We start from the raw sequence: 27,384 nt of genomic DNA, 5'->3' as shown, positions 1-27,384 counted from the left end.
TTACACTTGGGGGGGGGGGGGGGGGGGGGGAGGAGTGAAACCGCGAGCTGCTGATCATGTGAGAGAAGGTGATGCAGTTGCATTAAACAGACGTTGAAAGATGGTGCGATCTACGACAGAGACGCAGAGGAACTGTCCTTATCCCAACTGGCTTTTGTTGGGATAAAAAAACAAGTGGTCAGCAAAATAAAGAATATGTTGGCGTTTTTGCACATGTAAATAGTTAATCGCGTTTGTTTAAAAGGTTTGAGTATACCCCTCCATAGCGTAATGTAGTCCCTTTCGATTGATCCTGGAAGAAATCAAATCCCTTTTCGCCCAAAACCTCTCCAAAACCTGATTTGATATACTGTCAGCTGCCATTTTTCCATTATGTTATTGTTATCGAGTCTGGTTTGTTTTTCAGATTTCGTCATAACGACAGGGGGCGTGACTTAGCGACAGGTCTATTTTCAATCGCGGGGCCCGTGAGACCTAAAATAGTTATTTGAAGCTCGGATGAGCAGTTATAAAGTAGGCACGGGGGCACTGCTGCTGCATTTGATACATTCTGAAATTGCGTCTTCACGCTCCCCCTTGGCTCTCTGGCGTGCCCCCCAGGTTGGGAACTACTGGGATAGAGCATACTAACCAGGTTCAAGGCAACTACTGAGACTTTGCAAACGCATGACATAACTGTCGACAATGCAGAACGTTTTTTCGAGTCACGGCGTTCTTATGTGGCATCGCGGAGGGATCAGTGTGAGAAGTACGAAAATGCAGTTTGAGATAGTTACTCGTCTATATGATGATATATTCATAATATATATGTGATATATATATATATATATATATCTCGTCACTCAGACATCTCCTTACCCTCAGCAAAATGTATACTGCAAGTTAATTTCATTAAGTAAACTTAAGTAAAGTTCAAGTATTTTTCTCAGGGTATACTTTGGGTAGTAAGTACACTAATATCAATGTACTAGTAGTATACTTGTAAGCAGGGGTGTTGTACTGGGGGCGGGGGGGGGAGTGGGACTGGGTACCAAGGGCCCCAATGGGGGGGAGGGCCCTCGAAAAGCCTGGGATCCAAAGTAATATTTTGTTTGTAATTTCTCATTATTTTTCTAAGTAATTAATTTGTTAGTAGCTTGGCTGAATAAACATTTGAATTGCTGAACTTTCTGTACAAAAGAAAGTGGAGGCTCACGTCACCCCAAATGGTTTAGTCCACTGCTGCACAAGGATTCCCTAAAACAGTAGCGCAGCTGATCTCCGGTGGAGTGCTGATGCCTGAGAGCTAATTTGCACCACGATAGTCACGTCTTTCAAGAGAAATTAAGGGAAATCTGAGAAAGAAAATAGAAAAAAAGCAAGCTGATGGAAAATAGCTCCTAATTTATTTTATTTCAAAAGGAAGGGGAACACAATGGTTTAAGAGTGGTTTAAGAAACAGGGCCTAAGAAGGGTTTAAGCTATTATCAGCAGTTGTTTAGATTGAAGGCAGTCAGTGATCTAGCTTGGAGCATAATTGCATTGTAAAACATGAATTAAACAATATAACAAATGAATCATTATTAAATGACATCTACAATGTCATACATTATGTCTATCAATTAAGTAAAATACAGAGCCACAAAGAGTGGAGCAGTAGCATGTCACTCATCAACTCCTGATGTTACTGAGGAGGGAGACAAGATCAGCTCATATAGTGGCGACGCAAGGTTATTGGCTTGGAAAGCTGAATCTGGATTCTGCAAAGTAAAGTAAATCATCTAGTGAAATCTTGTTCAGTTGTATTTTAGTATAGTGCATTTTCTCAATGTATGGGTTAGAACATAAGCTAATACTAAACCATTTTTAAGCTTTGTTTTATAGCTTAGTAATGATAAATACAAAAATAAACATGAGCAAACCTCTTTGACCATGGCAAAGTAATTCAAACTGTTTATTATGTCACAGATTATTATAATTGTTTAAATGTGGTATGAACAGTTCATTAGTGACTACAATAATAATCACCACTACAGATTTATGTCTAAAATTGTTTGCCCAATTATTTGTAACTTTTTGGATCAAGAGAGGAAGGGGGCCCACATAGATTGCTTTTGTATAGGGCCCAGAGTATGGGGCTACACCCCTGCTTATAATAGGCCTACGTGTTCTATTTGAATACTTATTTGGATTAAATTGGCCCAACTTTACGTTTATAAAAGTGCACTCTTAGTTTAAGATTAGTAAACTTTGAATACAACTAGTTCACAGACTGAAGGGAACTAAGAGGGAAGAGAAACTTTAATCAAATAACGTTAACAAAACAGGCAATACAAAACCCAGTCCCGTGTAGTCCGTGTCCGAGTTTCAGTCCTAGTCAGTCCCAGTCCCAGTCCCAGCCTAGTGCAGAGCAGACAGGAGCAGATCTAACCTTAAATCGGGTGTCCTGATGCAGAAACAAGTTTATGAAAACAAGAGGCGTAACACAATAATATTACATGGTTCAGTAAAATGACGCTCTTGTCAAATCAAATTGTCATCAAATTCGCAAACTCGAGTCCCAATGACTGTGGTAGTGACAAAAAATGAAGTGTTTGAACCATATAGCACATCATTGTTATTTGTATATTCGTAATCATACTCATATAATTATGATGTAAGATAGGCTACTAAAAATGTCATTGATTATATTGCGGCGTTGTGTATGTGCGTGTTTTATACCCTGGGCACAATGTAATTGAGGTGACATGAAATGTCAACCCTCGCAGATTTTATAACAAGTTGAATCATAGTTGAAGTTTCATTGTAATTAAATATGAAAAAGAAATACAAATACTAGGGTTAGAATACAACTTAAAGATCTGACGCAACGCAGAACAGCACCATGTGACGCAGCCGCGCCTTCAAACTGGTTGCCAGGTTTGCTTACAAAGATTTCCGTGAAGGCTGTATTTAGGTATTTGGCCTTATAACGGGGGTTTACTGAAGAATCTGGCAACTCGGCATACAACAAAGGAAAACTAGCGTAATCATTACGCGCGTTTATTTTTGCCTTGTTTTTATTATTTACGCAACGTAGTCTAGTTTTATACTTCCGTTTGTCCGACTACGGCCTTATGCTCCACGACTGATAAAGCATGGCTGAACAAAGTTAAACGGTGAGCTCGGGTTGCCTTGTGAAGTGCAGTGCTCTACGCTAAGTGACGTTAGCTAGCTTGTTGCTAATGCTAGGCGAGAGGATCCTGTTTAACAATAACGTCACGTGTGTCACAGCGTCCATGTACCGTGTAACACGTACCAAGTGTTCTCAAGCGTTACACAGTCAGTAACGTTACGTTATACACGTCCGTGAAGTCAACGTAGTTCACGTACGAGCCTCCAAGCCTCTGCACACGCATGGCTAGGTAGATCAGTAGAACAGTCACTCCTCTCTGTTTACTAAACTGATACAGTCCATGCGGTTTACTGTATTCAGAACTGTTATTTAGTTTGATCTTGTAGGGGGGAAGCTGTGCATTAATCATCATGTGTTATCTATTCCCCTTTTAAATGGAAGAGGGTTGGAGGTGTGTCACAGCCTGGGGTGTAAGACTGGAAATGCACTGGCTCTTACTATGTCCCTTCTCCAGCACGGCGTGGATCCTAACAGACTGATCATCCTTGCTAGGGTCCTCAGTGACCCCAGAGAGAATGCACCGCTGTGGGGACAAAGACTTCCAGACATCGACCAGAAAAATGGGCACATCGTTGCTCTTCCAGCTGTCAGGTCATGAACGAGAGCTGGACCTGGTGTTCCTGGACCACAGCTACGCCAAACCCTGGAACGCACATCCAGACGCCAGCAGCGCCCGGCCCACCAGAGCGCTGTTCGTCACCGATCGTCGTCGGCAGCCCGATGGCCCATCGTGAGTAAAATGGTTAACACCTTCCTCCTGGTTATTTCAACCGATACATCGGCCACAGCTGTCCTGTAACCCTGTCTCCGTTTCATCATTGAATGATCCTCTTGCCGTCAACCATTTGTAATTTAATCTTTCTCCTTAGAGAGTCGGATGCGGTGCTGGATATTGAGACAGTCACTCCCACACCCATCCCCCTGTATGATAACCAGAAAGCCCGGAGTGTGATGAAGGAATGCGAGAGACACGTCTTATTTGCTCGAACCATTGCTGATAATCCCCCGCCCCCCGACGACTGGGAGGACCACGTCAACAAGTAGGAAGCACATGCAATACCCCATTTACCCAAATCAATTAAAACACTATTTACTATCTAGTCCTTCCCTTTTGACCTGGTGTTTTAGTGATCCATCTTCTTTCCGTTTCAGAACTGGGTGGTCCTTGGTGCAGAACAAGTTGTTCAATAAACTGCTTAAAGCGCTGCAGACCGAACGCCTAGCCCGGCTCGCCAACGAAAATGTGAGTTAATTAGTAAAGACACCTGCCACTATTGCCTCATCACTTTGTACAAAAGGCCACAGTTGGTTTAAGGTCATCCTTTTTCCAATGTGACATTGTATCCATAATAAGTCTTTTTATCACTAATCTTCTTGCCTTGGCTGCAGGCCTGCAATGAACCAGTCTTGCGTAGGATTGCTGTGGATAAGTGTGCCAGGAAAGTGCGTCATGCGCTAGCTAGTGTCAACTGGGACACAAAGCTGACTCAGTGGTTGCACACTACCTTGATCGAGTCCTTGAGCCTCGCCATGCTCGCTGCCTATCTGGATGTCCTCCAGACCCTCAAAAGCAAGGTAGTTTTACTTGATCTATATCCACTGCACCGTATTAATGACTTATTAATAGTTGCTATTACTCGGATGAGAAAGCTTCATGTGTAGTGTTTGGGCAAAGTCTTATTGCTTTCATCGTTTTCTCCCGCTCTGGCCAGTTGCCATCCCTGATTGACAGGATGCTGCAGACGTCCTCTGCCAAGAGCGGAGCGGCCGGTGCTGAGGCCCTCTCGCTGTTACTGAAACGTCCCTGGGACCCAGCTGTGGGGGTTCTGTCCCATAACAAACCGGTTTGTTTCCTTCTTCCCTTTCCTTTATGGCGCTTCAGTCTGTGTTTACTTTTTTGTAGGGCTGGGCGATATGGACCAAAACTCGTATTTCGATTTTTTTTGTTTGAATGGCAATATACGATATTATAACGATATGTTGAACAAAATGGGTAAAGTGTTTTAACTCTACGCCGCAAGTATTCACCATCAACCATTTATTTAGGTTTAGGAAAAAATAAACGACCGCATGACGGTATTTTATTCTTACACACAACCGATTAGATTATTACTTCACTAAACTGACATGCACACACACACACACACACACACACACACACACACACACACACTATAATATGCCCACCAGATACTTTCTCGTGCCACCAGATACTTTCTCGTGCTCACGAGAAACGTTAAAACGTTTTTTTTACCCCATGTCCCTTTTACGGGTTCCGTACTCTCTACCACCGTATCCGCCATGTTTTTGTTCAAAGTTTGTCGTGATGCATAACGTGGGTGGGAGAACACTACGTACATGTAAGGGGCGGGATTGAGCAGCTGAATATGGCTTGTAGGCTCACAGAGCAGCGGTCGGCCTTATAAAATAGCGCTCGCAAGGCAACATCAAAATAATATATAATATACCGGTATGGCGATATTGTCTCAACTACATATCTCTTTCAGAAATATACCGGTATAAATCTCACTACCGTTATATCGCCAAGCCCTACTCTGTTGCACAAAAACAAGAACAGCTTGTAAAGCACAGAGGTCTGTTTTTGTGTCTGTTTCAGAGCAAGCTCCCTGGCTCCCCCCTCATCCTGATCGCCCCCTCAGGCCCCACCAACCCTGCCCTTTCCACCTCCCGGAGAATGAGGTTCTGGCAATCTCAGCTCTCTTGTCTCGGAAAGGTCAGTGGCAAAGTCTGTGTACTTCAGCCACCCTGTTGTTTTTGTTTTCTCATGGTGTGCTTAACTTTTATTTTATTTTTTTAGGTCATTCCAGTGAACACCCATGTAAACAGTGGATCAAATGTTGGGATTAATCAATGTCTGGAGCACATGTTGGGGACCGTGAGGGCAAAAGTCATGGAGGTATGCCGTTTTTTCTTTTTTCTTGGCTTGTTTATAGTTCACAACCGATTTTGGTGTGTGGCGCAACTGTCTCTTCTAGTGGTTTAGGATATTAACTTTTGTCTTAGTCCAAGCTTTCAATAATTTGATTTCGTAATCAACAGCAAAGCTTACCCTCCTTTGATGCTTTTGAATATGTTTATTTATTTTTTTCAATCATAAATCCCACAACACTACACGTGAACAAAGTGTTTATACTGTTTTCAATGCAGGTTCACAGCCATTTCCCTCTCAAACCCATTGTCCTGGTGGGGTGGAATGTAGGAGCTCTTATCGCCTGTCATGTGAGTGCTCTTTTACCCACTGTTGCACAATGTTTACATTCACACTTTTATATTCCTTCCTGTGATGCAGTGTTTGACTTTTCCCTTTCCAACGGCAGGTCTCGCTGATGGAGTATCTGACGGCTGTGGTGTGTCTGGGCTTTCCCCTTCTCACTGTCAATGGACCAAGAGGGGTGAGCTCTCACCGATTAAGTCGGGTCAATACTCTGTCGTGTATGGCGGTCTCTCCTAAGCTAATGTTTGCTGTGTCCCTGGGCGGGCAGGATGTGGACGACATGCTGCTGGACATGAATACGCCGGTGCTGTTTGTGGTGGGGCAGAACGCCCTGCAGTGCAGCACGGAGGCCATGGAGGAGTTCAGGGAGAGGCTGAGGGCCGACAACAGCATGGTGGTGGTGGGAGGGGCTGACGACTACCTCAGGTGTGTCTTCAGTGCCGTGCACGCCACCGCTTCACTGCCTATTTTACCACGTCATGGTGTCACGGTGTGACGTGTGACAAAGTCATGGTGTGATGATTTCATGGTGGATGCTGGTGGATCCCTATCTACTGTACTCTTCACTACAGTCAGGTCATTCGGGTGGTGGCGGTGGTGATAGTAGTAGTAGTATTGGTGTTGTTGGTAAAACAAAATAGCAATAGTATTGATGTTGTGTTTTCCCCTTCAAGGATCAACTCAACCAAAATGAAAACGGAGGGACTCACTCAGACCATGGTGGATCGCTGCCTGCAGGTACCACAGACCTGTCCCTCTTCAGCTGCCGCAGACCTTTTTCTTTCATGTTCAATAGACATAGCCTTACTGACGCCACGTTGTGCTGTTGGCGGTGTGTAGGACGAGATAGCGGACTTCCTGTCTGTGGTGCTGACCCGGGCAGAGAGCCACAGCCACGGCTCAGGGGAGCTGAGGGACCTGGACACGGAGAAGAAGAGGAGGCCCCGGAGAGAGCTGCCCTTCGACCTGGAGCGGGGCCGGCCCTCGTCGCCGGCCATGAGGCTCCCCATCTCCCCCTCAGGCTCGGAGGTCAGTCCTCAGTTTGCTGCTTGACCTGGAGAAAGTGTTCAGCTCAGTCTTTCATTGGTTTAAATTAGGGCTGCAACTGACGATTATCTTAATAATCGATTAATCGGTCGATTATTTTTTCAATTAATCGATGAATCTGATAAAATAATTAACATTAGTAATTGCCGCATCTTTATTCAAAGCTGAACATTACTTCAAATTTGCAGTGCAGACTGAAGTGTAAAAACACAAGGTTATTGCACCAAACGTCCCGGAACTATTAAAAGTAATATTAAATGATAAAAAGATAAAAAAAACATAACTGGGATAACACAAGAAAAACCTACAATGTATGATATACATTTATAAATAAACGGTATATAAGGGATGTCCATGGTTAACCGGTTAACCGATAACATCTTTAACCAGTAAATACTAACGGTTAAAAATAAATTAAATCATCTTAATTTCTCTCAGATGACAGGAGATCGTTCATTTTTATTGATATTGATACCATTTTCGAGACTCCTTAACGATCTAAGTCTTTATTGATACCACTATTGATACTTTTCTATTATTTTGTTGAAATAGAACTTGTATTATTGCTTTAATTGCTGATGAGATGATCATAGCTCAAGATAGGACGTTAAACAGGTCATAATTCCATCTTTACTATCTATTTTAAATTGCTGGGAAAACAAGTTTTCGCCAAAATCTCAATCATATTACTGAGCCGACCTGAACACGTCCCATTCAACACTATTTGCTACTTTCTTTTAAGCTAACTAGCTCTATATCCTGCCGATTTTAACATGGATTTAAAAACAGGATTACTATTTTTAACTGAGGGGACTTTCTACACCATCTGGTTGTGTGATTACTACCGCTGCTATGAATGACTGTTGATGCACGCGGTGCCGACTCCGAGCCCGTCTGCACACCGTCTGTAGCAGCAGCAGCTGACAGTTTTTGGTTGGACTAGACGGAATCTGAGTTGAAGGAGTTTTTTTAACCCAAAGACAGTGAAGGTACAACACTTTTAGATAGGCCTACAGTCCAGTGTTAAGATATGACCAAAATACAAGCTGTGGTCGCTCACACTAAAGCTCGCTGTGGGCGTGCATGAACCATGAACCAACCTGCCGGCGGCTGGCTGTAAACAGTGCCGCGCCTACGAGTGATGTATTTATCGCGCGACTCAACGAATCGATGGCCAAATTCATTGCCAACGCTTTCAGTTGGATTTGTTGTTGCAGCCCTAGTTTAAATTGGGAAGGAAATCTTTAAAAATGATCACCACACGAAACTACATGTGATATTGAACCGATGGATGGATTGATGGTTGATCATAATCATCCTCAGCGTCGTCAAGCTATCTGCTACAACATTGTGTATTGACGTTGTTAATGGAGGGACATACTGTCCTAGCTGGTCAAATGTTGTGGAAAGATCACCAATGTGCTGCTGTGCCCTTCAGGATCTTTCCAGCATCTGCAGCAGTCCCACCTCCAGCCCCAAGCCCAAAACCTCCGGCCTCTCTCCAGCTCAGAAGTCCAGCCTGATCACAGCCACACAGCTCCTCAAGACGCACATGCAGCGCTCCGGCACCACGCTCACACACAAGCAGGCTCAAGGTACGTCTGGCCGGCTTCCACAGGCTGGGACACCACAGGTGCCGCGAAAAGTGCCCTTGTGTACTACGGGCATTCGTACAATGGGCCTTCTGCCCAGACGTGCACCATCTCACTCTTGCCCCCCCCTCGCCCCCAACACGCAAACACACATGCACACAAATACACACGTGCGCACACTCATGCACACTCACACAGACACTCACGCGTGCACATGCACACAGTCTGGTGTGAATCTGTCAACTGTGAGTCACAAACCCCCAACTGCCACGAAGTGTTTCTAGGAATCATACATACTTCTCATAATCTCCAGTCTGTTTATAAGATGACCAATGTTTAGAGATAACCGAGTCATGACATCAGCAGGGTCAGGCTGGAATATAACTGTAAATACTCTCCCTCATCCCTCTTCTGCCTGCTGCTCCTCTCTTTCCGTCCTCTGTTTCCAATTCATTCCAGCTCAGTTTGCAGCTTTTATGAAACAAAACATGCTTGTGAGGAAAAACCTTCCTCCGGGCACCCCTCCCTGTGTCTTTGGTAAGTATCTGTCCCCTCTCCTTTCTCTTTTCTCTTCATTTTCTTCTTCCTGCATCACTGACGTATCTTAATTGCTGTATTTCTCTTTCTCTGTTTTGTTTGACGCGGCATACCTACTGGCAGCTATTTTGTACAATGATGTTATTATTATTATGCAATTTTTATGATTGTTTGTTCAGCACTGTAAAGTTTAGGAAACCTTTTCACCCGCTTGAGTTACATTATGACTAGGACTGAGAAGGGGCAAACAGCGGCATATACATTTATATTTAGGGCATTTAGCAGACGCTTTTATCCAAAGTGACTTACAATAAGTATATTTGTCAGAAGAAAGAGAAATAACATATCGCTGTCTGTACAGTTAGGATTTTCATAGCACCAAGTGCCAAGTACTTACAAATGTTAGCTTAAACCATTCCCCGTTTAAGTGCAAGGACGAACAACATACAATAAGTGCATACATTAAGTTCCAGCATATCAAGATCCTCCTGGTCTGCAGCCCTCTTTGAGTAACGCGGCTCCTTCCACAGTGCCCGTGTCCAGCGACCAGGCGGAGGGCATGGACCGGGATGAGTTCCGGCCCCACGGCAAGAGGAGGCAGACCCCCAGCCCCACGCCCGGCCGCGGCTCCAAGAAGGCCAAGATCAAGGTCACCATCGTATCCCAAGGCGAGTCAGCAGGGGGCGCCCTCGCTTCTTCCACGCAGGAAGGTAGACGCTTGCTCTTCACTGTAGCACTCCAGTAGGGCTGCACACGGACACTGTGTACTTTCAAAGGGCATGGCCGACCCTTTGGTTGTTCCTTCAATGCTCCTCGCTGCCCTAGACTGGGTATATATTTATTATTGTTGTATTGAAATCCCAGATTTTTAAATAAAAGGATATTTCTTTGTGCCAACCCCTCCCCCTAGACCCATTCAATCTTTTTGCCCTTTCAGTCAAAAGCTAAATTTGGGTTAATAGCAAAAAGGAATGCTGGCCCGAGGGAAGCTTGGCTGGAGGCGCTTCTTCAGAAGCCATTACGGGCAGCTTGTTTACTTCCTGATTTAATGGCCGTTTCCGGCTCTGCACGTACAGCCGGGGCCTCGGGGAGGCCAGTGACCATGACGGTGGGCCAGACCGTGGCTGGGGCCAAGGAACTCTCCGGCCTCCTGACAGCTCAACGGTAGGTCCGACCGCCCTGCCACCCCCCTCCGACCCAATGTAACCCCTTACCTTCACTGACACCCCTACACGCTTACCACGCCCCTCATGGTGGGCCGAGCTGTGCTCGCCAACGAGCGTTGATGAGGTGCGGGCTGCGGGCTCGGGGGTGGGGGAGCCGGCTGGTAGCCAGACGCCGCTCTGTGGGCTAGCTCCTGAGGAGACTGGTTGGTTGTGTGTCACTGCAGGTCTGCTAGTGTCTCAGAGGTGTCTAGTGGCCTGTCCGCAGGCCCCAGCTCTCTCGGCAGCGTGCAGTCTTGCATGGTGTCGTTGTCCTCCGCGCCAGCCCAGGGGCCGGCTCCTGCTACCTCCCAAGGTATCTGCTGTCCCGTCCTGCCTGTGCATCACTCTCAGCTCGCCCGTCGATATCATTACACACGGCACGGACCACCTCGCTGTTTACCCAGAGCTTTGATGTCCCCTCTGAGGTTGTAAACAGCCATGGAACGCACCGTGTGATGGCAGCGACATTGCCTAGTAAACATTGCCATTGATTTGTTCCTGTTGCGCCATCTGTCCCCGTCTGTCCCCGACCTTGCCCTTTGAACGTGACTTCTACAGTGTGCGTACCGCCTCTCCTGTGCGGGGGTGTGTGTGTGTGCATGTGTGCCACTGGAGTCACCGATGCTGTGTTTGTGTGTGTGCAGCGCCGTCCGCCAGCAGTCTGCTCCAAGGCCTAAGCTTCAGTCTACAGGAGATCGTCACCAAAGCACCTAGCTCTCCCGCCACATCCGCAAGCACAGGCGGCACCCAGGTACGACGCGCGCGTCCACCTCCTGTGTTACCGACATGGCGGACTAGCACCAGTTAGACTCCGACTCCTTCTCATGGCGCTCGCTCGTTGAGGGCTTGTTGAGTTGAGTGGGGTTGCCGTCTATTCCATCTGAATTGAGTCGTGATAAAGGTCCACGTCGATAAAGTTGAATCCCCGACTGGTGGTTGTGTCTGTGGTCAGAGGTGCATTGTGATCAACGGCGGCTCATCCGGTGTCTGTGCTCCACAGGTGATGTCTGGGAGGACCCAGGGCCAGGTGCTGAGCTCCATCTGCAGCAGCACTCTGCTGCGAGCGGTGCCGCTGACCTCCGCAGGCGGCGTGTCCAAGACCACCGCCATCCACCAGCTCCTCACCAACGGCGGCCTGGCCAAGCTGGCCAGCAGTCTGCCCGGTCTGGCCCACATCAGCCACAGCCAGAGCGCCGGTACGTCTCGGACCGCCAAGCCCAGACGCCCGCGCTGAGCGCCCAGGGTTCATTCCTCCATGTGGTGGGGACACTAGGTCAGGGTGGTCCTGTCAGCCCCGCTACAGGAAGGGGCTGTCGGCTATCGGAGCACATAGCGACCCCGCGAGAGCGTAACCAATGCTCTCGTCTTACAGTTGCACAGATGCACAGCCCCGCTACGCAGGACGTATTTTGTGTTGTTTTCTCCTGAATATTTCTGTTTGGAAAGAGCCATAACATCTTATATGATGTGATGTCCAAACCTTAGTTTGACAGCTCCTGACTCATCATGTGAAGTGGAAGCGGACTGTATGTGGAATGCTTACATGTTGGTGCAGCTGGCAGCAGCCCAATTTGATTTAGGAGAACTGTAACCATAGTGACAAAAGAAAACAGAGCGATTTGGATGGTAACAAAAAACGAGTATCAAAATGATTTGAGCCAAATGACATTGTTTATGTTTTCCAAGATCTGTCCATCTTGAGAGATTCACCACTTTATGTTTAATGTGTTCATTCTGTGTGCCTCTGCATGTAACATTTGGAATCCTGTTCATTAAATCACGTTCAACAATCACACATTCTCATTATAAGAGAGAGCTTCACTCTGCGATACTAGTGGGGTGCAAAGCCTTCCAGTTCCAATCATTGCAATAAAAAGTTAAATCCAATCCATGTTTTCTTCATTTGAGTGTGCTAAAATCGTTCCTCCATTTTCATGCTGTGCTTGCTTATTGAACATTGTCATGTGTTCCATCACGACCATTAACGCCTTAACCATTTAATTTGCTTAGAGCTAAAACAAGAGCTTCATTATGACAGCTGTCTTGAGAAATATGAAATGCAAAATTATAATATTATATTTTTTGTACTCCTTGTTGCTGCATGTCCTTGTTACAAGCTTCTCCCGGACTGCATGTCCATCTTCTCCAGGTTGTGATGAGGACTGCTGTCTTTATATTGTACTGCTTGTTACTGTATGTCCATCTTCTCCAGGTTATGTTGAGAACTGCGCTATGCGTCTTTATATTGTAAACCTTGTTACTGCATGTCCATCTTCTCCGGGTTGTGTTTAGGACTGCTGTGTCTTCACATTGTACTCCTTGTTACTGCATGTTCATCTTCTCCAGGTTATGCTGAGGACTGCTGTGTATTTATATTGAACTCCTTGTTGCTGCATGTCCATCTTCTCCAGGTTTTGTTGAGGACTGCTGTGTCTTTATATTGAACTCCTTGTTGCTGCATGTCCATCTTCTCCAGGTTATGTTGAGGACTGCTGTGTCTTTATATTGTATTCCTTGTTGCTGCATGTCCATCTTCTCCAGGTTGTGTTGAGGCCTGTTCTTTGTGTCTCGTCGGTAGGGCAGAAAGCCCCCACGTCTATCATGGTGACCCTGCGAGGATCTCAGCCCAGAGTGGGATCATTAAACCAGCCTGCCGCTCTGACGCTGGCGAAGACTCCAGACCCAAAGGTGTGTTTGGTGTTGGTACTTCATGAAGTACATCTTTGAGGAGTGTTCTATTTATTTCTAACGTTTTTTAAGAAGGGGGACATCGTTGAATTAGCTCAGCCATTATTCAATATCAGCCCAGATCATTTGTGATTATGTTTTTCTTTCTGCTGCCATTAACGTCCATTCTTTACGTTGTGCTTCACACTGCCCACATCATTATCTGCACCACCAAAAGGGATTCTTGGTGCCATTACAAGTGTTTACTGCCATGGCAACTGCACTTTCACAAGAGGGGGAGGGGGAGGTGGAATGTCTGTGTGTGTGTGTGTGGGGGGGGTGGGTGGGTATCTCTAGAAATTAAATGGTTCTGTCTGGTTTTAATTATACAAGCCGAATACTTTCAAAGTGGTTGCTTTTTTGTCATACTTTAACGCCATATCAGCTATATTGTAAATTTGTGTCAGGTTGCTGTATGTAGGCTATTATGACCAAATTATGCATACAAAAATTCTATCCGTAGCATTGCCATAGGTCACATTTTAATTGGAATTAGGGACCATGTCCCAATGGATTCCATAAGGGTTTTCTCCCAGACAATTACTTTGTGTGCTCCAGGGTTCGTAAATCACAACGTGTTTCAATGTCGTCCTTCGCAGCAGTGATGCACGAGGATTTCTCGCCACGATTGGCTGGCTGCTAGAACCAGCTCACTCTCAGAGACCTGCCCTGGGGCTGTGACCTACAGATGGGCCTTTAGGAGGCAGAGCCACCCCGCCCGCCTTGACCTGGGCCCTGACTGACCCACCCTCTCATCTGACCGGGCATCAAGGCCTGATCTGGATGAAAGACTGAAGAGGCCAAGACCACTCGTTGGTCTGGCAACACTGAGCACTGCTACATGCTGCTGCTATGCTCCAAAAAGCTGAAGGCTTGATTACAATATGTCGCTATGTGCTCCCCTCGTTTCAGAAGAAGAAGCTGTAGAGATCATGGATTATGCTCTTTGCAAGAGAATTGTTTATTGTCTGACAATGTGGATTATTGTGTTCATAGGGAACTAACCATGTTTTAGTTTATGTTCATTTCTTACTGTTGTGGGTTTTATAATGATCTATTTATTATCCCCTATCACTTATAACCTCTGGAGATATTCATAACTACATTTTATTCATAATTGTTTACAGTGAACAAAAGCTCATTTCAAGTCTTTTGTTTTCTTTGCAGAATGATTTCTTTGTTGTTTTATAATTGTTTTTTTCATTATATATTGATTGCTAAAATGATTGCATGAACCTTCGAAAACGGAACCTTTAAAAACGTCTGTCCCATATTTGTTTTGTCATTGAAAAATCTCAACTCCATAATTAACTCTTTGAAATTCAGGCTAAACAACTACAAGTAAATCCCCCCTCTAATAAAGCGCTGTGTTTTCAATACGCTTGTGTTTCTCAGTATATATTTTGTCTGTTTGTTTATTGTGTGGGCGCCTGTCCTCCTAGCTCTTGCAACACGACTTTCTTTGTATGTTGGGAAAGCTAATATCTGTCAGAGCTTATTTGTCACCTACCCCCCCGCCCCCGCCTGGTTGGTTTTGTTTTTATCTCTGTATATGTCGATCCTCATTTTCCAAAGTACCGGTCTCCTAAAAACGGCCATTATCATACGCTCCCCCATCTTTTGTCCGTAAATAAATTCATGTCCGTACGTAAAACACTAGCGACTCCTTCCGTACATTTACGGAAGCACGGATACGAAAAACATACGTATGTGGAAACGAGGCGTAACTAAATAAAACAGTTATATATTTGGTCAATAGATGGCGCTTCTCTAAAAAGGCGATGTGTTTAAACGATGTGTGTGTGTTTATGCGTGTGCGCGCTTGTTTGCGCGCGCGTGTGTGCACATGTGCGTGCGTGTGTGTGTGTGTGTGTGTGTGTGGGGGGGGTGTTTGTGTTGGGTGGATTCAAGAGCACACGTGCGAATATTTCCGCGTGCGTGAGGGGGCGCTTTTGTTTTGGCTCTTTCCCTCCACGCGCATCTCGCGCGCCTTGATTAGCGGATGAGGGAGGGAGACGAGAGATACTTTGTGAACTATTAATATCCGTATGTCCACCTATGTAGCTCTCCAACCGCACTATATTGATTTTCAAACGATGTATTCCCAGAACGTGCCCGTTTGCTAGGTCCGATGTGTTCACAGCGCAGACCTCAAAGGTGTGTTTTATACCGTAAAGGTGTGTTTTAGTGCAGTTATAAAACCAAAGTTTGCAGCTAACGTGCTACGCGCCCCGAGCTCGGCTAGGGGCGCATCGCTGCCCCGGAATCAGGACTCCGTTAAACCCGCCCTCCGGAGGGATCTCATTTCCCCAAACCTCCCATTTTCCTCTCTCCCTCTCTCTCTCTGTCTCTCTCCCTCCCTCCCTCTCTCTCTCGCGTGCGCGTCTGTCCCTCTCTCTCGTCCCTCTTTCCTCCCCTTTATTCCTCGGCTCTCCGCCGAGTCCCCACTAGAACCATGGATCTCGCAGCGAGGTGTGCGTTCCTGCTGGGCTGTCTTCGCCTGCTATCGGCGGTGGATCTTGAGGCGATAGAGCCGAGCTACTATGTGGAGCCGTCTGCCAGCTCAGAGGTGATCGACTACAAGGATCCCTGTAAAGCTGGTAAGCTCTTCCTTTGCAGCGGAATGTACCTCTCTTACTGTGGAGGTGAAGCCTGCCACGGATCCCTATTAGTTCGGAGCTGCTCAGTGGCCCTGGAGGCTCCAAGGATGACAGCCGGGATGTGGTTTTAAGAAGCTTTAGGACGCACTCTGCGTTTTATTTCGCAAAGTGACACAATTGTTTGGATATTAAAAGGTATGATGACAAAAAAGTATAATGTTGTAAATGCAAATAGGAGAAAACGTAATCAAAAAATTTGAGGAGTTTACATGCGATTGGCCTACTTTTTTGTTCTTTGTGATGTTAGAAGTCCGAAAAGTTTCAGCTTAATGTTTGATCAGATGTACCGTCAGGCCTGTGTCTCATAAAGAACAACAACAACAACCGCTCTAACGGAGACGTTTGGCGGCTGGTTGAACACATTACCGCGACTGTCTGGAAAAAACAACGAGATTCAGCTTTTTATTATGTGAGAAGGTTTTTTTCCAGTCTCAGTCTGCTGCCGTCCACCGGCTGGTCAGACAGCCACTCAGATTGGAGGAGGGGGAGCAGTGAAGTTGAGAAGAGATGATGTGTACAATTTACTCCATTGTTCTTATTTATTGTTCCGTATTCCGTGAAAATGCAGTTATACCCAAATATTTGAAGCTGGCTTTGCGTGAAGTGTAGGCTTGCATATCAATTTGATTATGTTTGAAATTATTCTATCAATATAGCCTTAGGCTATGTTTATCTAGAATTGGCCAAAGCCTATCTCAGTTGTCATTGCAATCAGACGATCCCCTCGCTTCCAATGTGAACTCGATGTCTTGCCAAATCCCTTTTGAAGGAGTTCGACAGATTGTGTTTTCCATCTGGTGAGCGTATTCAGGTTTCCGAAGAACCGTTGGATTCAGGCTGACCTCTAATGGCCTCAAAGTCTTTACCGATTTTATGATGGGCCGATTTATTACAAAGACACTTATTCTCCCAAACTCTCATCTGTCTCCTGGACATCCCCTCCCCTCTAGAGGGATGTCAGAGGAGTGAGTCACGCACCAGACTCCTTCATGGGCTGTAAGGGGTCTGACCGTTGAGGCCTCAAGTAAACACTGGGTTGTGCAGTTATGGTGGGCCAACGTATGGTGATGATGAGGCTGCTCTTTTTACAGGTGCTTCATGCTCTCCTTACTGGTGCTCCCTGCTCTCTCCTTATTGGTTGTATTCTGTGAAGAAGTGTTCACAAGAGGTGACTCTGTATGAATCACTGATCGTTAAAACACAAATTATTATGTTTTCTGCTCAAACATGTAGCAAATGGATGATTGACGCCAGAGGAACACAAGTCCTGTCGCAAGAGTGTGTGTGTGTGTGTGTGTGTGTGTGTGTGTGTGTGTGTGTGTGTGTGTGTGTGTGTGTGTGTGTGTGTGTGTGTGTGTGTGTGTGTGTGTGTGTGTGTGTGTGTGTGTGTGTGTGTGTGTGTCCGCTAATGAACTCTGCACTTCCAATCAGTGTGTTGGCTATGAAAGCAGCTCTATAACAATTGTTTACATATTATTTTATATAAAACACACGTTCAGTTTATAGCTTCCTCCTGGTGTGTGTGTGTGTGTGTGTGTGTGTGTGGGGGGGGGGGGGGCTTGTCTCTCCACAAGAGTTCCTTTCCAACCCTCCCACACCTAACCACCCAACCATTTTCTTACCTTCTCCTACTCCGTGGCAAGATCCCTATGCTGACACAACACACAACTCACACCACAAAGACTGCTACAATGGAGAGAAAATACCTAGATTACTCATCACCAGCAGCATCTCATTGAGTTGGGCTTTTTCTTTTCCTTTCGGTTTTTCAGTTCATTATTTCATTCATTGCTTTTTGGCTATGCCTTCCTCCCTCAAGGAAAGTTTTGTGTGGCAACTTGGTTCTGTCGAGTGAGCGTCAACTGGAAGCTCACCTCAGCTGAACGTTTGAGGGCTGCGTTTCAAAGGATTATCAGGCCGTTGTCATGTAGACATGTCAGTGCAGCGCGTGGACGCGGATTTGAGTTACAACCGTCTATTGATGGAGATGAAGTGTGCATTGTGCAGCAGTAACTTTGAAACTGTGTTGAAACGTAAGTCGTGGAAAAACCAATGAGTTTGCAGAACTCCAATCTTGGCAGTGTCCCAATAAAGTCATTTAACCCACAGAGTTTATTTTCCAGATAAAAAATGTATGAGATCCAGTCATGCTCATTGTCTGCTTTGTTAAATGCTCTGTTTTCCAGAGAACAAAATCGCTCTTGACATTGACATGAACTTCTGGAATTATTTATGTGGATGCTCGCTTCATGCCACAATCCGGCCTGCTGGTACCATCCATGGGCTCTAGATATGGAAGGGGGGAAAAACTACAACTAATGTACATGTCGTTTTTATTTTGGCATTGAAGTGTGCAAGCTGTTTGTATTGGCATTGCTCTTAGCGAGGTAAAGAAGGTGCAGCTAGTAGGGCACACACACACACACACACACACACACACACACACACACACACACACACACACACACACACACACACACACACTGTGGCACTCACTTCAGATTCTTTCTTATGCAAGCGGCTCCCTTTACCGAGCTGCTCTGACACTCAGCGAGACTGTGGGTCATTCACTGATTGCCAAGGGGAGAAGGCTGGTGGGAGGAGGGGTGCGGCGGGGTCAGCCAGGCCAGCAGCAGCTCAGGTGGGCTAAGTGTTGACCATTCATGTGGGGGGCTGGAATTTACCAGACGTTTCTTTGCTCCCTTTCCAACATCCTCTCCCAAAAGCGTGGTAGTTGTGGCCAAAACAAGAACCTGCAGACAATGTTTCTGGCTGAGAAAGTGGAGACTGCCGATTTCTGATGTTAATTGCTTTCAATCAACAGTGCACCAATATTTTTAGGATGAAAGAATCCTAATTTTTGCAGATCTTTGCTAATGTGTTAGACCGACTGGTTTTGACGTTTATGAAGATTAATATGAACATGGCAAAGTAGGAATCTACCAAAGAACACACTGTGTCAATCTGGTTTGGTTTCTTTGGATTCATGCGACACATCCAAAAAGTAGAGTTCTGTTGCACTTAATTCTCATTCAACCATATAAACAAACCATATTTTCCACAGTTTATATTCTAATGAGACGATAAAGAAGAGAAAAAGATTGGTGCCAAAGTATGTCATCATTCCATAATTGCGCCAGGTCAAAAAGATTCAGTGCACGGGGCACTTCTACTACTTCTGAACCTCTGAATGCCCTTTTTGTGCAGAACTCCAACACAGTGGGGCTGTGGGTTTGGTCTGAACACCCCTTTCTGAAAGCACAAAAACAAAACAAAACGACTGCAATTCAAGAGACGGATCAAGGCAATTGTTTTTCAGAGGTCTATCTGCCAAGTTCTCCCTTTTTGAAAACTGTGATGGGGCTAACGCTGAATGGGCCTTCAAGCGCCATTTAAATAGACCCATTCCTTTATCATGGAACCCAGCCTATAGGGCCCAGCCCACACTGTGTGTGTTTGACATCACAGCCCCCCCCCGCAGATCCTCTCCCTGCAGGGGGCCAGTGATTAGCGGGCCAATCTATTGGCATGATCTCGGAGCATTAGCTGGAACAATATGTTTGTTTTCCGTGCTAAGTTATAACTAATCTTGCGCTGCTAGTCTTGGGACAGAGCCCACGAGTAAGACAAATGCTTTGGGGGAGACATTTACATAGCTCCACTGACGCCTAATTAGGCTCTAATAATGACCAGCTTACCAAGCACCTCTTTATTATTCACTCGTTTTCTTCTGGTCCATTTCGCCCTGACACATTACGGCTCACCTTGAAAGGTGCAGTTTCTTTGTTTCTGTTTTTGTCTTCCAATCAACACTGAATAAATATGAATGCATTGAAGTCGCCCACTGAGGGACATTTTTAGCTCCAGCAGGTTTTTATTTATAAGATTGTTAGAAACATCCTCTTCATGGCCTCTCGTATCTAAACTTGGCTGGAGCAGAACATATGTCTTAGATGCTTAGATGAACAGAGTTAACGCTCAAGAAGTCAACCAAGAGATTTCCATCGTGGGCAGGCTATGGTGGCGTTTCCAGGAGGTTTAGCTGTAAGCAGTGGCAGAGATGTGTTTGAAGCCACAACCGCTAATGGCCTTGATTGAGTGTGAAATGTTAGGGTTCCTTGCTGTGTGACCTTTCCCTCCACTGGCGCCTTGGCGTTGTCAATAAGAGCGGGTCCCCGGTGTGGCGGCGGCCGTCTTGATCTTTAGCCGGGCGGCTGCTGATGAGTGCAGGCTTTTATTGGATAATAATCCAGTGTCTGGGGGCTTTAGCTGCGAGCTGCGGCGGAATCCTTCTTTTAATTATGCCTTTAGAAACAGGGCAGATAAGCTGACGTCCCTCCCACCTTGGGCTCGGATTTCACTGATAGAAAATGTCCACAGTGAAGGTAAGCATTTGCAGGAGCATAACAGCTGTTGTTGTTTTTACCCAGAATAAGGAGAAGCGCTGCTGAATAACAAGGAAACCGGTCCGCTTTGTGCAAGAGTCCCACTTTCAGAGACAACCGTGACTGTGTTCTAAATTCCCTCTATATCATTTGTTTGTTATATTTCCCTTTTTTCATTTGAGCAATCAAATGGTATTTTAGTTGAAACAGGTTTCTCTGAATCAACCCCCTTTTTACAATGCGACACTTATCCCGTCATCAAACGATCATCACCTTAACGCAATACACTATAGGCACCCATTGAAATTCAAATGCAGCGTTTGTTACCAAACACTGAAAGGTGTCGCCACCGCATTGAGATGCATTCCAGACTCCCGCGTTGACACAGTGTGTTGCACGGGGGGAAGAGAGCGTCTTACTCCTCCACGCACACTATCAGGACCAGGGGCTGGGAGGCCACAGCTGGACCTCTAAATATAGGCTGCAGTGCTGCCTTCTGTGTAATCTCAGGCCTGATGTTTGTGCAGGGCTTCAGTGGCAGATGCCCCGGTGTGCTACTTACAGAGGGGAGACTTAGGGAGGAGGAGGAACAAAGCCAAGGGTCTGTTCTTGCAGGGTGGATGCGGCAGAGGACAGGGCATTACTTGAGTCAATGGACTTTAATTTAATGGAGATCTCAAGTGTAATCTGACTGGATGGGATGATCATTGGTTAAGGGAGGGCGGACGGGGGACAGGGAACGGGGGGGGGGGGGGGGGGGGGGCGTGGCTATTCTCTGATCCAAAGGATTATAATGGTTGAGAGACTGTCCAAAGAAATGGGGTCCATACCAGTAATGGGGGGGGTTGGGGGTCCCAGATTGTGACCCCAAAGTGTTGCGTTTCAGGCTGGGGGTGTAGTCTGATGGTGTACTCTGGCGGTGTAGTTTGGGGGTGTAGGCGGGTGGTGTAGTCTGGTCTGGTAGTGTAGACGGGTGGTGTAGTGTGGTGGTCTAGTCTGGTGACGGATGGCGTAGACTGGGGAAGTTGTCTGATGGATGGTGTAGTCTGATGGTGTAATCTGATCTGGTGGTGTGGTCTGATGTCTGATGGTGTAGTCTGGTGGGACGGTGCTCTGGAGTAGGGTTTCGCTTCACACAGCCTGTACTCTGTTTCCCTGGCCACTGAGATCGGTGTTTCTCTGGAGTTTGTTTGCGTTGGCTTGCGTCCAGAGGTCCATGGTATGTAGCGCACTGTACCGCTCAGCGGGGATGATAATAATGATCCGTTTTAGTTTCTTCATATTAAACATTCCACAGCTGCAGTGTTTTAATTTAGCTGATTAATTCTGCTCGGATCGTACTGTACTGGCTTATGATCTTTGATCCACCAGCTGGGCTCAGATCTGCTGTATTTTACTAATTCTTCTCACGTTCCCCTCTGTGCTGCGTGTGTACTGTACTTCATTTTATCACTACAACTCTGCTTTCTGGATGAGTGGATCACCTCTCACCTCCGCCCACTCCTGCACCTCGGCAGGCCCAATGCTGTGTACACAAAAGGTTCCCAAAACTCTGTGTCTGTGAATAATTAAAGCCCGAAGACAAGGGGATTAATTCCTAATCCTTTCCCCATAAACCTGCGCCGGCAGCAGCAGCAGCAGCAGCAGCAGTGTGGTCTCCACGGCGACCAGCGGGCCCCCGGTGAGAGACGCTAGACCCACCGGGTTCAGGCATTCGCTCACTTCAAATCCTCACCACCATCGCGTTGTCGGGGAACAATGACGCTGCGGATTAACAAGCCCTCTCCAGCACACTTGGTGGGACGGGGGTGACGGTGGAGGTGGAGGAGACCGCCATGTTGGTTTTTGGCCTGGGTCTGAGCCAAATCATGGAGGATGCCATGCAGTAATAATGGGTTAGCTTTAATAGTCTCAACGCTTTCCAGCAGCGGAGGGTTTATGACTTGATGAGGGGAGCAGAGCTCTGTGGTTTATGATAAGAAAGTTACATTTTGCAACGTCTCAAGTCGCCACCTATACACGGGCAGTTATTGGGATCCATGAAGATGGTGAGCTGAGGATAAACAATAACAACAACGAGGCCCATCCGCTGCTTATCGATGAAGAGATCTGGCTCTGTGATGATTAGGGAGGTTTTCTTCCTGCGGTAATTTTTTAGTGGAGGAGTTGTTGTGATTGGTCGTTCATGCATTATCCTGGTTTGGTGGGAGTGAATTAGTGGCTTTCTTTCAGGAGTGCAAATGAAAGGATCCTTGACCTCTGTGGAATTTGTAACCCGTCGTCGGTGCATGTCTGATCTTGCAGGCGGTGATCTACACCTCTTCTTATTGCTATCGTTAGCTAATAAATCCACACCGCCATTCTTCAAGGAGAGCCCTGCAGGAGGCGGGGGGCGGGGGGGGGGGGCTGGTCCACTGATTCAGATGATATCCTACGTGAGGAAACATGCCGTAACATTCAAGCTATCAAGTGATTAAGATCTGATTTAGCTTGAGATTGCTTTCTTTATATTTATCCTCGATCAAGTAAAAACTCCTGCCTTTCCCGGATTTACACTACAAGATCCGCCCAATCAGGCCCGGGTGCAGACCTTAAAACAAACAGAGCCCTGACCCTGGGCCGGGTAAACCCTTCCTTCCAGTGGTGAGACTGCCTTTCCCGAGGGCTTCATCACTGGGAAGCCTTGTGCCTTCCAGCATGACACCCCCTGAGGGTGGGAGGCCTTCATCTCCTGTTGACCCCTCTCTCTGTTTACACCACCCACCCATCAAAACGCACCCCACCCTACCCACTCCTGCATATAAAGCTGCAATAAATTCGGGAAGCTTGTTGGTGTTAAAGGCTTGTAAAACAGAGCGCCTTGTCTCTCCAGAGAGGAATCTCAGCCACCACAGGACCGGGGCATTTATCGAGGAATCCCATTAAGCACATTCCTCATGAAGCCTTATTTGCTTATTTCTCCTTTCTTTGCCTTATTAAAAAGTTGTTTAGCATGCCTTGTATGCACTTTTGAGACGGCGTGCCTCCATCTGAAAGACCTAATGGCCCCATTACTGCACGAACATATGGATTTATTTTAGTGGATTGACATTTTTTATGTAATATATCCTTTAATTCAATATAGTTTACCCCAATCCCAATTTGTGGACTCTCTTTAGAAGTGTGTGTGTGTGTGTGTGTGTGTGTGTGCGTGTGCGTGCGTGTGCGCGCGCCTACAAACTTCAGGGCCCCTAACAAGTGCTTTGAACAGCGTTTAGGATAGCCCTCTCATCCTGGGAGAAAGGAACGGCCTGCAGGCCAGTAGACGCCGTGCAGCTGGCTGCAGGCCGGCCGCGCCGCGTGCCGCCTCCATTAAGCTGACGCGTGCTGCCTCCCTCTCTCCTCCAGTGGCCTTCTGGGGGGACATCGCCCTGGACGAGGAGGACATGCGGATGTTCAAGGTGGACCGCATCATAGACGTGGCCCAGAGAACCGTCCAGACCTTCAACAACACAGGTGACCAGCCTCTGGGTTTCAAAACACCACAACAATAAACAAAACTCTTCGGGGGGGAAAACGAAGCATTTTGAAGAATAAACAGTCAATAACAACAATAACAAATCAATTGTCCTCTTTTGGTGGTGGGACAGGGCTAGCATCGGTTATCACATAAATAAAGGACTGGAGATAAACAAGGACGTAAGCTAGATATCGATGTATGTTCCCCTCAGTTTTGAATACTTGGAAGCCATTGCCGGGGAATCTTCACTGTTTTCCAGTAATGCCGCGTTTCCACTGCAGGGTGCGGAACGGATCGGATCGCAAAGGGGCGGTAGGGAGGGGGCAGTATAGCCCAGCTCAGTTCCGAGGTCGCGTTTCCACTGCCGACAGTACCCTTGGTGGTAGGCCGGATGTCAATCGCCGCGGCAGCTACGTAAACATCGTAAACAACGTCTTCCTCCGCAAGAATGCAGACGAACGTCTTCACCTCCTTGTTCGCCCAAGCAAGCTTTTTACGCGACATGTTAATTGTAAAGAATAATACCTCGAGGCTACTGTTTGTTTGTTTTTATCCCCGCGTCACCCGGAAGTGACGATTCTGTCGACCAATCAACGGAGGGGGGGTGTAGCTAGAATTCCAGGGTACCCTTTCAGGCGTCTGGTCTCGTTTTGGGTACCGCAACGGAGGAGTCCCTAGAATGGGGTCGGAACGGGTACGGCAAAGTCCGGGTCACGCCCACTTTTGGCGGTGGAAACGCGATCCGACCCGCACCTTTGCGATCCGATCCGTTCCGCACCCTGCAGTGGAAATGCGCCATTAGATATGACTCAGGAAGGTCGTTTGCGGTACACTTGTCAGAGGCAGATTAATATCACAACCACATTGACTATGTTTGTATAGTGAATGCTCCTGGATGGTTATCTAGCATGCCATGTTTAATCATCTCAACCCTAATAAGTAACAGTATGTTTCACTTTTGGTTGAAGGAGTTCTTCTCATTCAACGAAGATAAGAGAATGAACGCGTACGCTTCATACTCTAGCCAGTGTCATGTCACTGATGGGCCACTAATTCCATCAAAAAATTAAATCCCTCACTAGGAATGCCAATAAATGAAGGCTGAAGGATTGGAGCAGAAGGAGAACAGAGTCTTCATTGCTGGCAACAGCTGGCAAATAACTTTGAGCTGATCAGGACGTGTGTGTGTGTGTGTGTGTGTGTGTGTGTGTGTGTGTGTGTGTGTGTGTGTGTGTGTGTGTGTGTGTGTGTGTGTGTGTGTGTGTGTGTGTGTGTGTGTGTGTGTGTGTGTGTGTGTGTGTGTGTGTGTGTGTCATCTGATTCACAGTTGTGAAAGGGAGGGGGGGGGGGGTAAAAAAAAATAGAACGTACGTGCTGACAGACTTTGGTAGTTCTGACATCCTCTCAGCATCTTAATTGAACATGAACACGTTTTCCTGTCTGCTGTGGATTCCAGACTCTCTGACTAACCGGAACAGACAAGGGGCTCACCGGTCGAAGCGGGCGGCCACGTCCCGCCCGGAGCGGGTGTGGCCGGAGGGCGTCATCCCCTACGTCATCAGTGGAAACTTCAGTGGTGAGCAGTGCTCTGCACGCCGCAACACACTCGCTGAGCAACGGCAGAGTCACACACACTCAGAGTAACACAATTGTGTGGAGCAATGATACAACATGTTTCTCCCCATGAGCAGTCAGTCCAACATTGGTAATTGGCAATGTGGTGGTCCTTCTGTGTGTGTCTGGGTCTGTGTGTCGTTGACCCGCGGTGGTGTGTGTCGTCCCTTCCAGGCAGCCAGCGGGCCATCTTCCGCCAGGCGATGCGCCACTGGGAGAAGCACACCTGCGTGACCTTCATCGAGCGGACGCAGGAGGAGAGCTACATCGTGTTCACCTACCGGCCATGCGGGTGAGTGACCACCAGACCTCATTGCGTTGATCCCCCACCTTAACCGCCTCCCTCCCCTGGCCCCCCTCTCCCACCTCTCACTCACCTCGTGCTGATCAACCACCTGAACAGCCTCCCCCCCCCCCCCCCTCAACCCCTCTCCCACCCCATCTCCCACCAAGTGCCTGGCAGCCTCATCCGCTACTTTGTGTCCGCGAGGCGGTCCGTGTGTCCGTGGTTGTTCCGGGACCCCCTGCCGGGCGCAGAGACAGAAGCCCATTCATGGGCAGAGCGTGCTTCCTGCTCCGCCGTGGCAGCGTGTCTCAGGCAAACAGTTTGTGTAATACTTAGTGGAACATAATGGCACCCAGAGGAGTGCACACTAAGCCTTTCCACAGGGTGCACCTCAGCAATAGTTTTCTGCTTGACAAGTCGGTCCACTAATTAGACGACGCCTTTCTGGGCCTCGTGGGGCCTGACGGCCCCCCCTGGAGAAAGGCGCTGGTCTTTCAGGGTTCTTGTTGCTAAGCGACTATTGTGAGTTTTAAATTCCAAAATCCCTTTTCAGTGAGGTGAAATATTCCTCACTTCCTCTGCCCCTTAGCAGGAGTGCTGTGCACGCGATTATTGATATCATGGTTGGGATAACACGACAAAATAAGCTGAAAAGCTTTTGGCTAAATCAGTACTTTTTGTTATCCATAGTTATATACAGTTGATACACATAGTTTTATTTTATCACAAACTATGCCCCAGCAAGCAGCGTATGCGGCGCATAAACGTCTTTCCAGACATGTTATTCCCATTGACAAATCCAGATGTACTGTATTCTTTGAATACCATAAGAAAAAACCATGAACTTAAATCTTGATAGCATGACCCATGTACAACCGGCAAGCGGATGCAACTTTACTCCAACCGAATTAGCCGGCGGCCATATTTAGCTCCGGTGACGGGCCTGGGGAGGAACAGGGATGACATTCTCCGTACGTGCAGCGGCGGTTAGCGGTGGGCTGGCTGGCTGGCTGGCTGGCTGGCTGGCTGGCTGGCTGGCCTGCGTGTTCAGCAGTAGCCCCATCTGTCCTGTGCAAAGTTCAAGGCGTGTCTCCGGAGAGGCTGGCTGGGCCCACCGTAATTTGTGTGCGTGTGTGTGTGTGTGTGTGTGCGTGTGCGCTAAACCTTTCATGTCCGCCTGAGTCCAGGCCAGTCAGCCTCCACCGCTGCGCTCTGTTGCATCCGGGCTGGCACACACGTGAATGAGTCTCTCTCCTGTACGTCTGGCTGGAGAGGCTGTCACTGCTGAAACACTACAGAGGCTGTCAGGGGCGAGCAACCTTTTCCATAACGATCCCCCTTAACGTGAACCTGGAGTTTGCTTTAGGAATTATATCAAATTGGCAAGCTTGGAATTCCCATGTCCGTCCGCCCCGTTCCCAATTCCAATGTTTGTCATTCCTG

General features: G+C 47.1%; 3 protein-coding genes across 15 annotated transcripts in view; 2 read left to right on the top strand and 1 right to left on the bottom strand.

The window, feature by feature from the left end:
- Positions 1 to 2,944: 2,944 nt before the first annotated feature.
- Positions 2,945 to 14,876, top strand: kansl3 (KAT8 regulatory NSL complex subunit 3). Of its 11 annotated transcripts, none has more exons than XM_060054884.1 (22): positions 2,945 to 3,137; positions 3,647 to 3,884; positions 4,024 to 4,194; positions 4,307 to 4,397; positions 4,544 to 4,729; positions 4,867 to 4,998; positions 5,772 to 5,888; positions 5,973 to 6,071; positions 6,323 to 6,394; positions 6,493 to 6,567; positions 6,658 to 6,815; positions 7,064 to 7,127; positions 7,230 to 7,418; positions 8,875 to 9,031; positions 9,488 to 9,565; positions 10,096 to 10,275; positions 10,642 to 10,729; positions 10,956 to 11,083; positions 11,415 to 11,521; positions 11,771 to 11,966; positions 13,354 to 13,458; positions 14,097 to 14,876. In XM_060054884.1, exons 2-22 carry the CDS (start codon positions 3,670 to 3,672, stop codon positions 14,138 to 14,140), a joined length of 2,652 nt encoding a protein of 883 aa, XP_059910867.1. In that variant the 5' UTR covers positions 2,945 to 3,137; positions 3,647 to 3,669; the 3' UTR covers positions 14,141 to 14,876. The 11 variants fall into 11 exon arrangements, with proteins under 11 accessions (XP_059910867.1, XP_059910871.1, XP_059910868.1 ...); XM_060054888.1 differs by having other exon boundaries at positions 3,609 to 3,884; positions 10,096 to 10,233; XM_060054885.1 differs by having other exon boundaries at positions 3,609 to 3,884; positions 14,100 to 14,876.
- Positions 14,877 to 15,870: 994 nt separating this feature from the next.
- bmp1a (bone morphogenetic protein 1a) overlaps positions 15,871 to 27,384 on the top strand; it is a 31,394-nt gene continuing 19,880 nt past the window's right edge. The window contains exons 1-4 of one of the 2 annotated variants that reach the window (XM_060054882.1): positions 15,871 to 16,097; positions 23,930 to 24,037; positions 25,498 to 25,617; positions 25,830 to 25,947. In XM_060054882.1, coding sequence (XP_059910865.1) covers positions 15,953 to 16,097; positions 23,930 to 24,037; positions 25,498 to 25,617; positions 25,830 to 25,947 — 491 coding nt within the window. In that variant the 5' untranslated portion in view covers positions 15,871 to 15,952. The remainder of the gene's footprint in view (positions 16,098 to 23,929; positions 24,038 to 25,497; positions 25,618 to 25,829; positions 25,948 to 27,384) is intronic. The other variant, XM_060054881.1, reaches the window with a different exon arrangement.
- si:dkey-32e23.4 (dynamin-1-like protein) overlaps positions 18,571 to 27,384 on the bottom strand; it is a 71,905-nt gene continuing 63,091 nt past the window's right edge. For both annotated transcript variants that reach the window (XM_060054894.1, XM_060054895.1), the window contains one exon: positions 18,571 to 18,640. The gene's annotated coding sequence lies outside the window, so the exon portion shown is untranslated. The remainder of the gene's footprint in view (positions 18,641 to 27,384) is intronic.

The sequence above is a fragment of the Gadus macrocephalus genome, chromosome 6 (genome assembly GCF_031168955.1).
Source record: "Gadus macrocephalus chromosome 6, ASM3116895v1".
NCBI classification, from domain to species: Eukaryota; Metazoa; Chordata; class Actinopteri; order Gadiformes; family Gadidae; genus Gadus; species Gadus macrocephalus.
The sequence above is the reverse complement of the archived record's forward strand: the minus strand, read 5'-3'. Positions and strand labels throughout refer to the sequence as shown.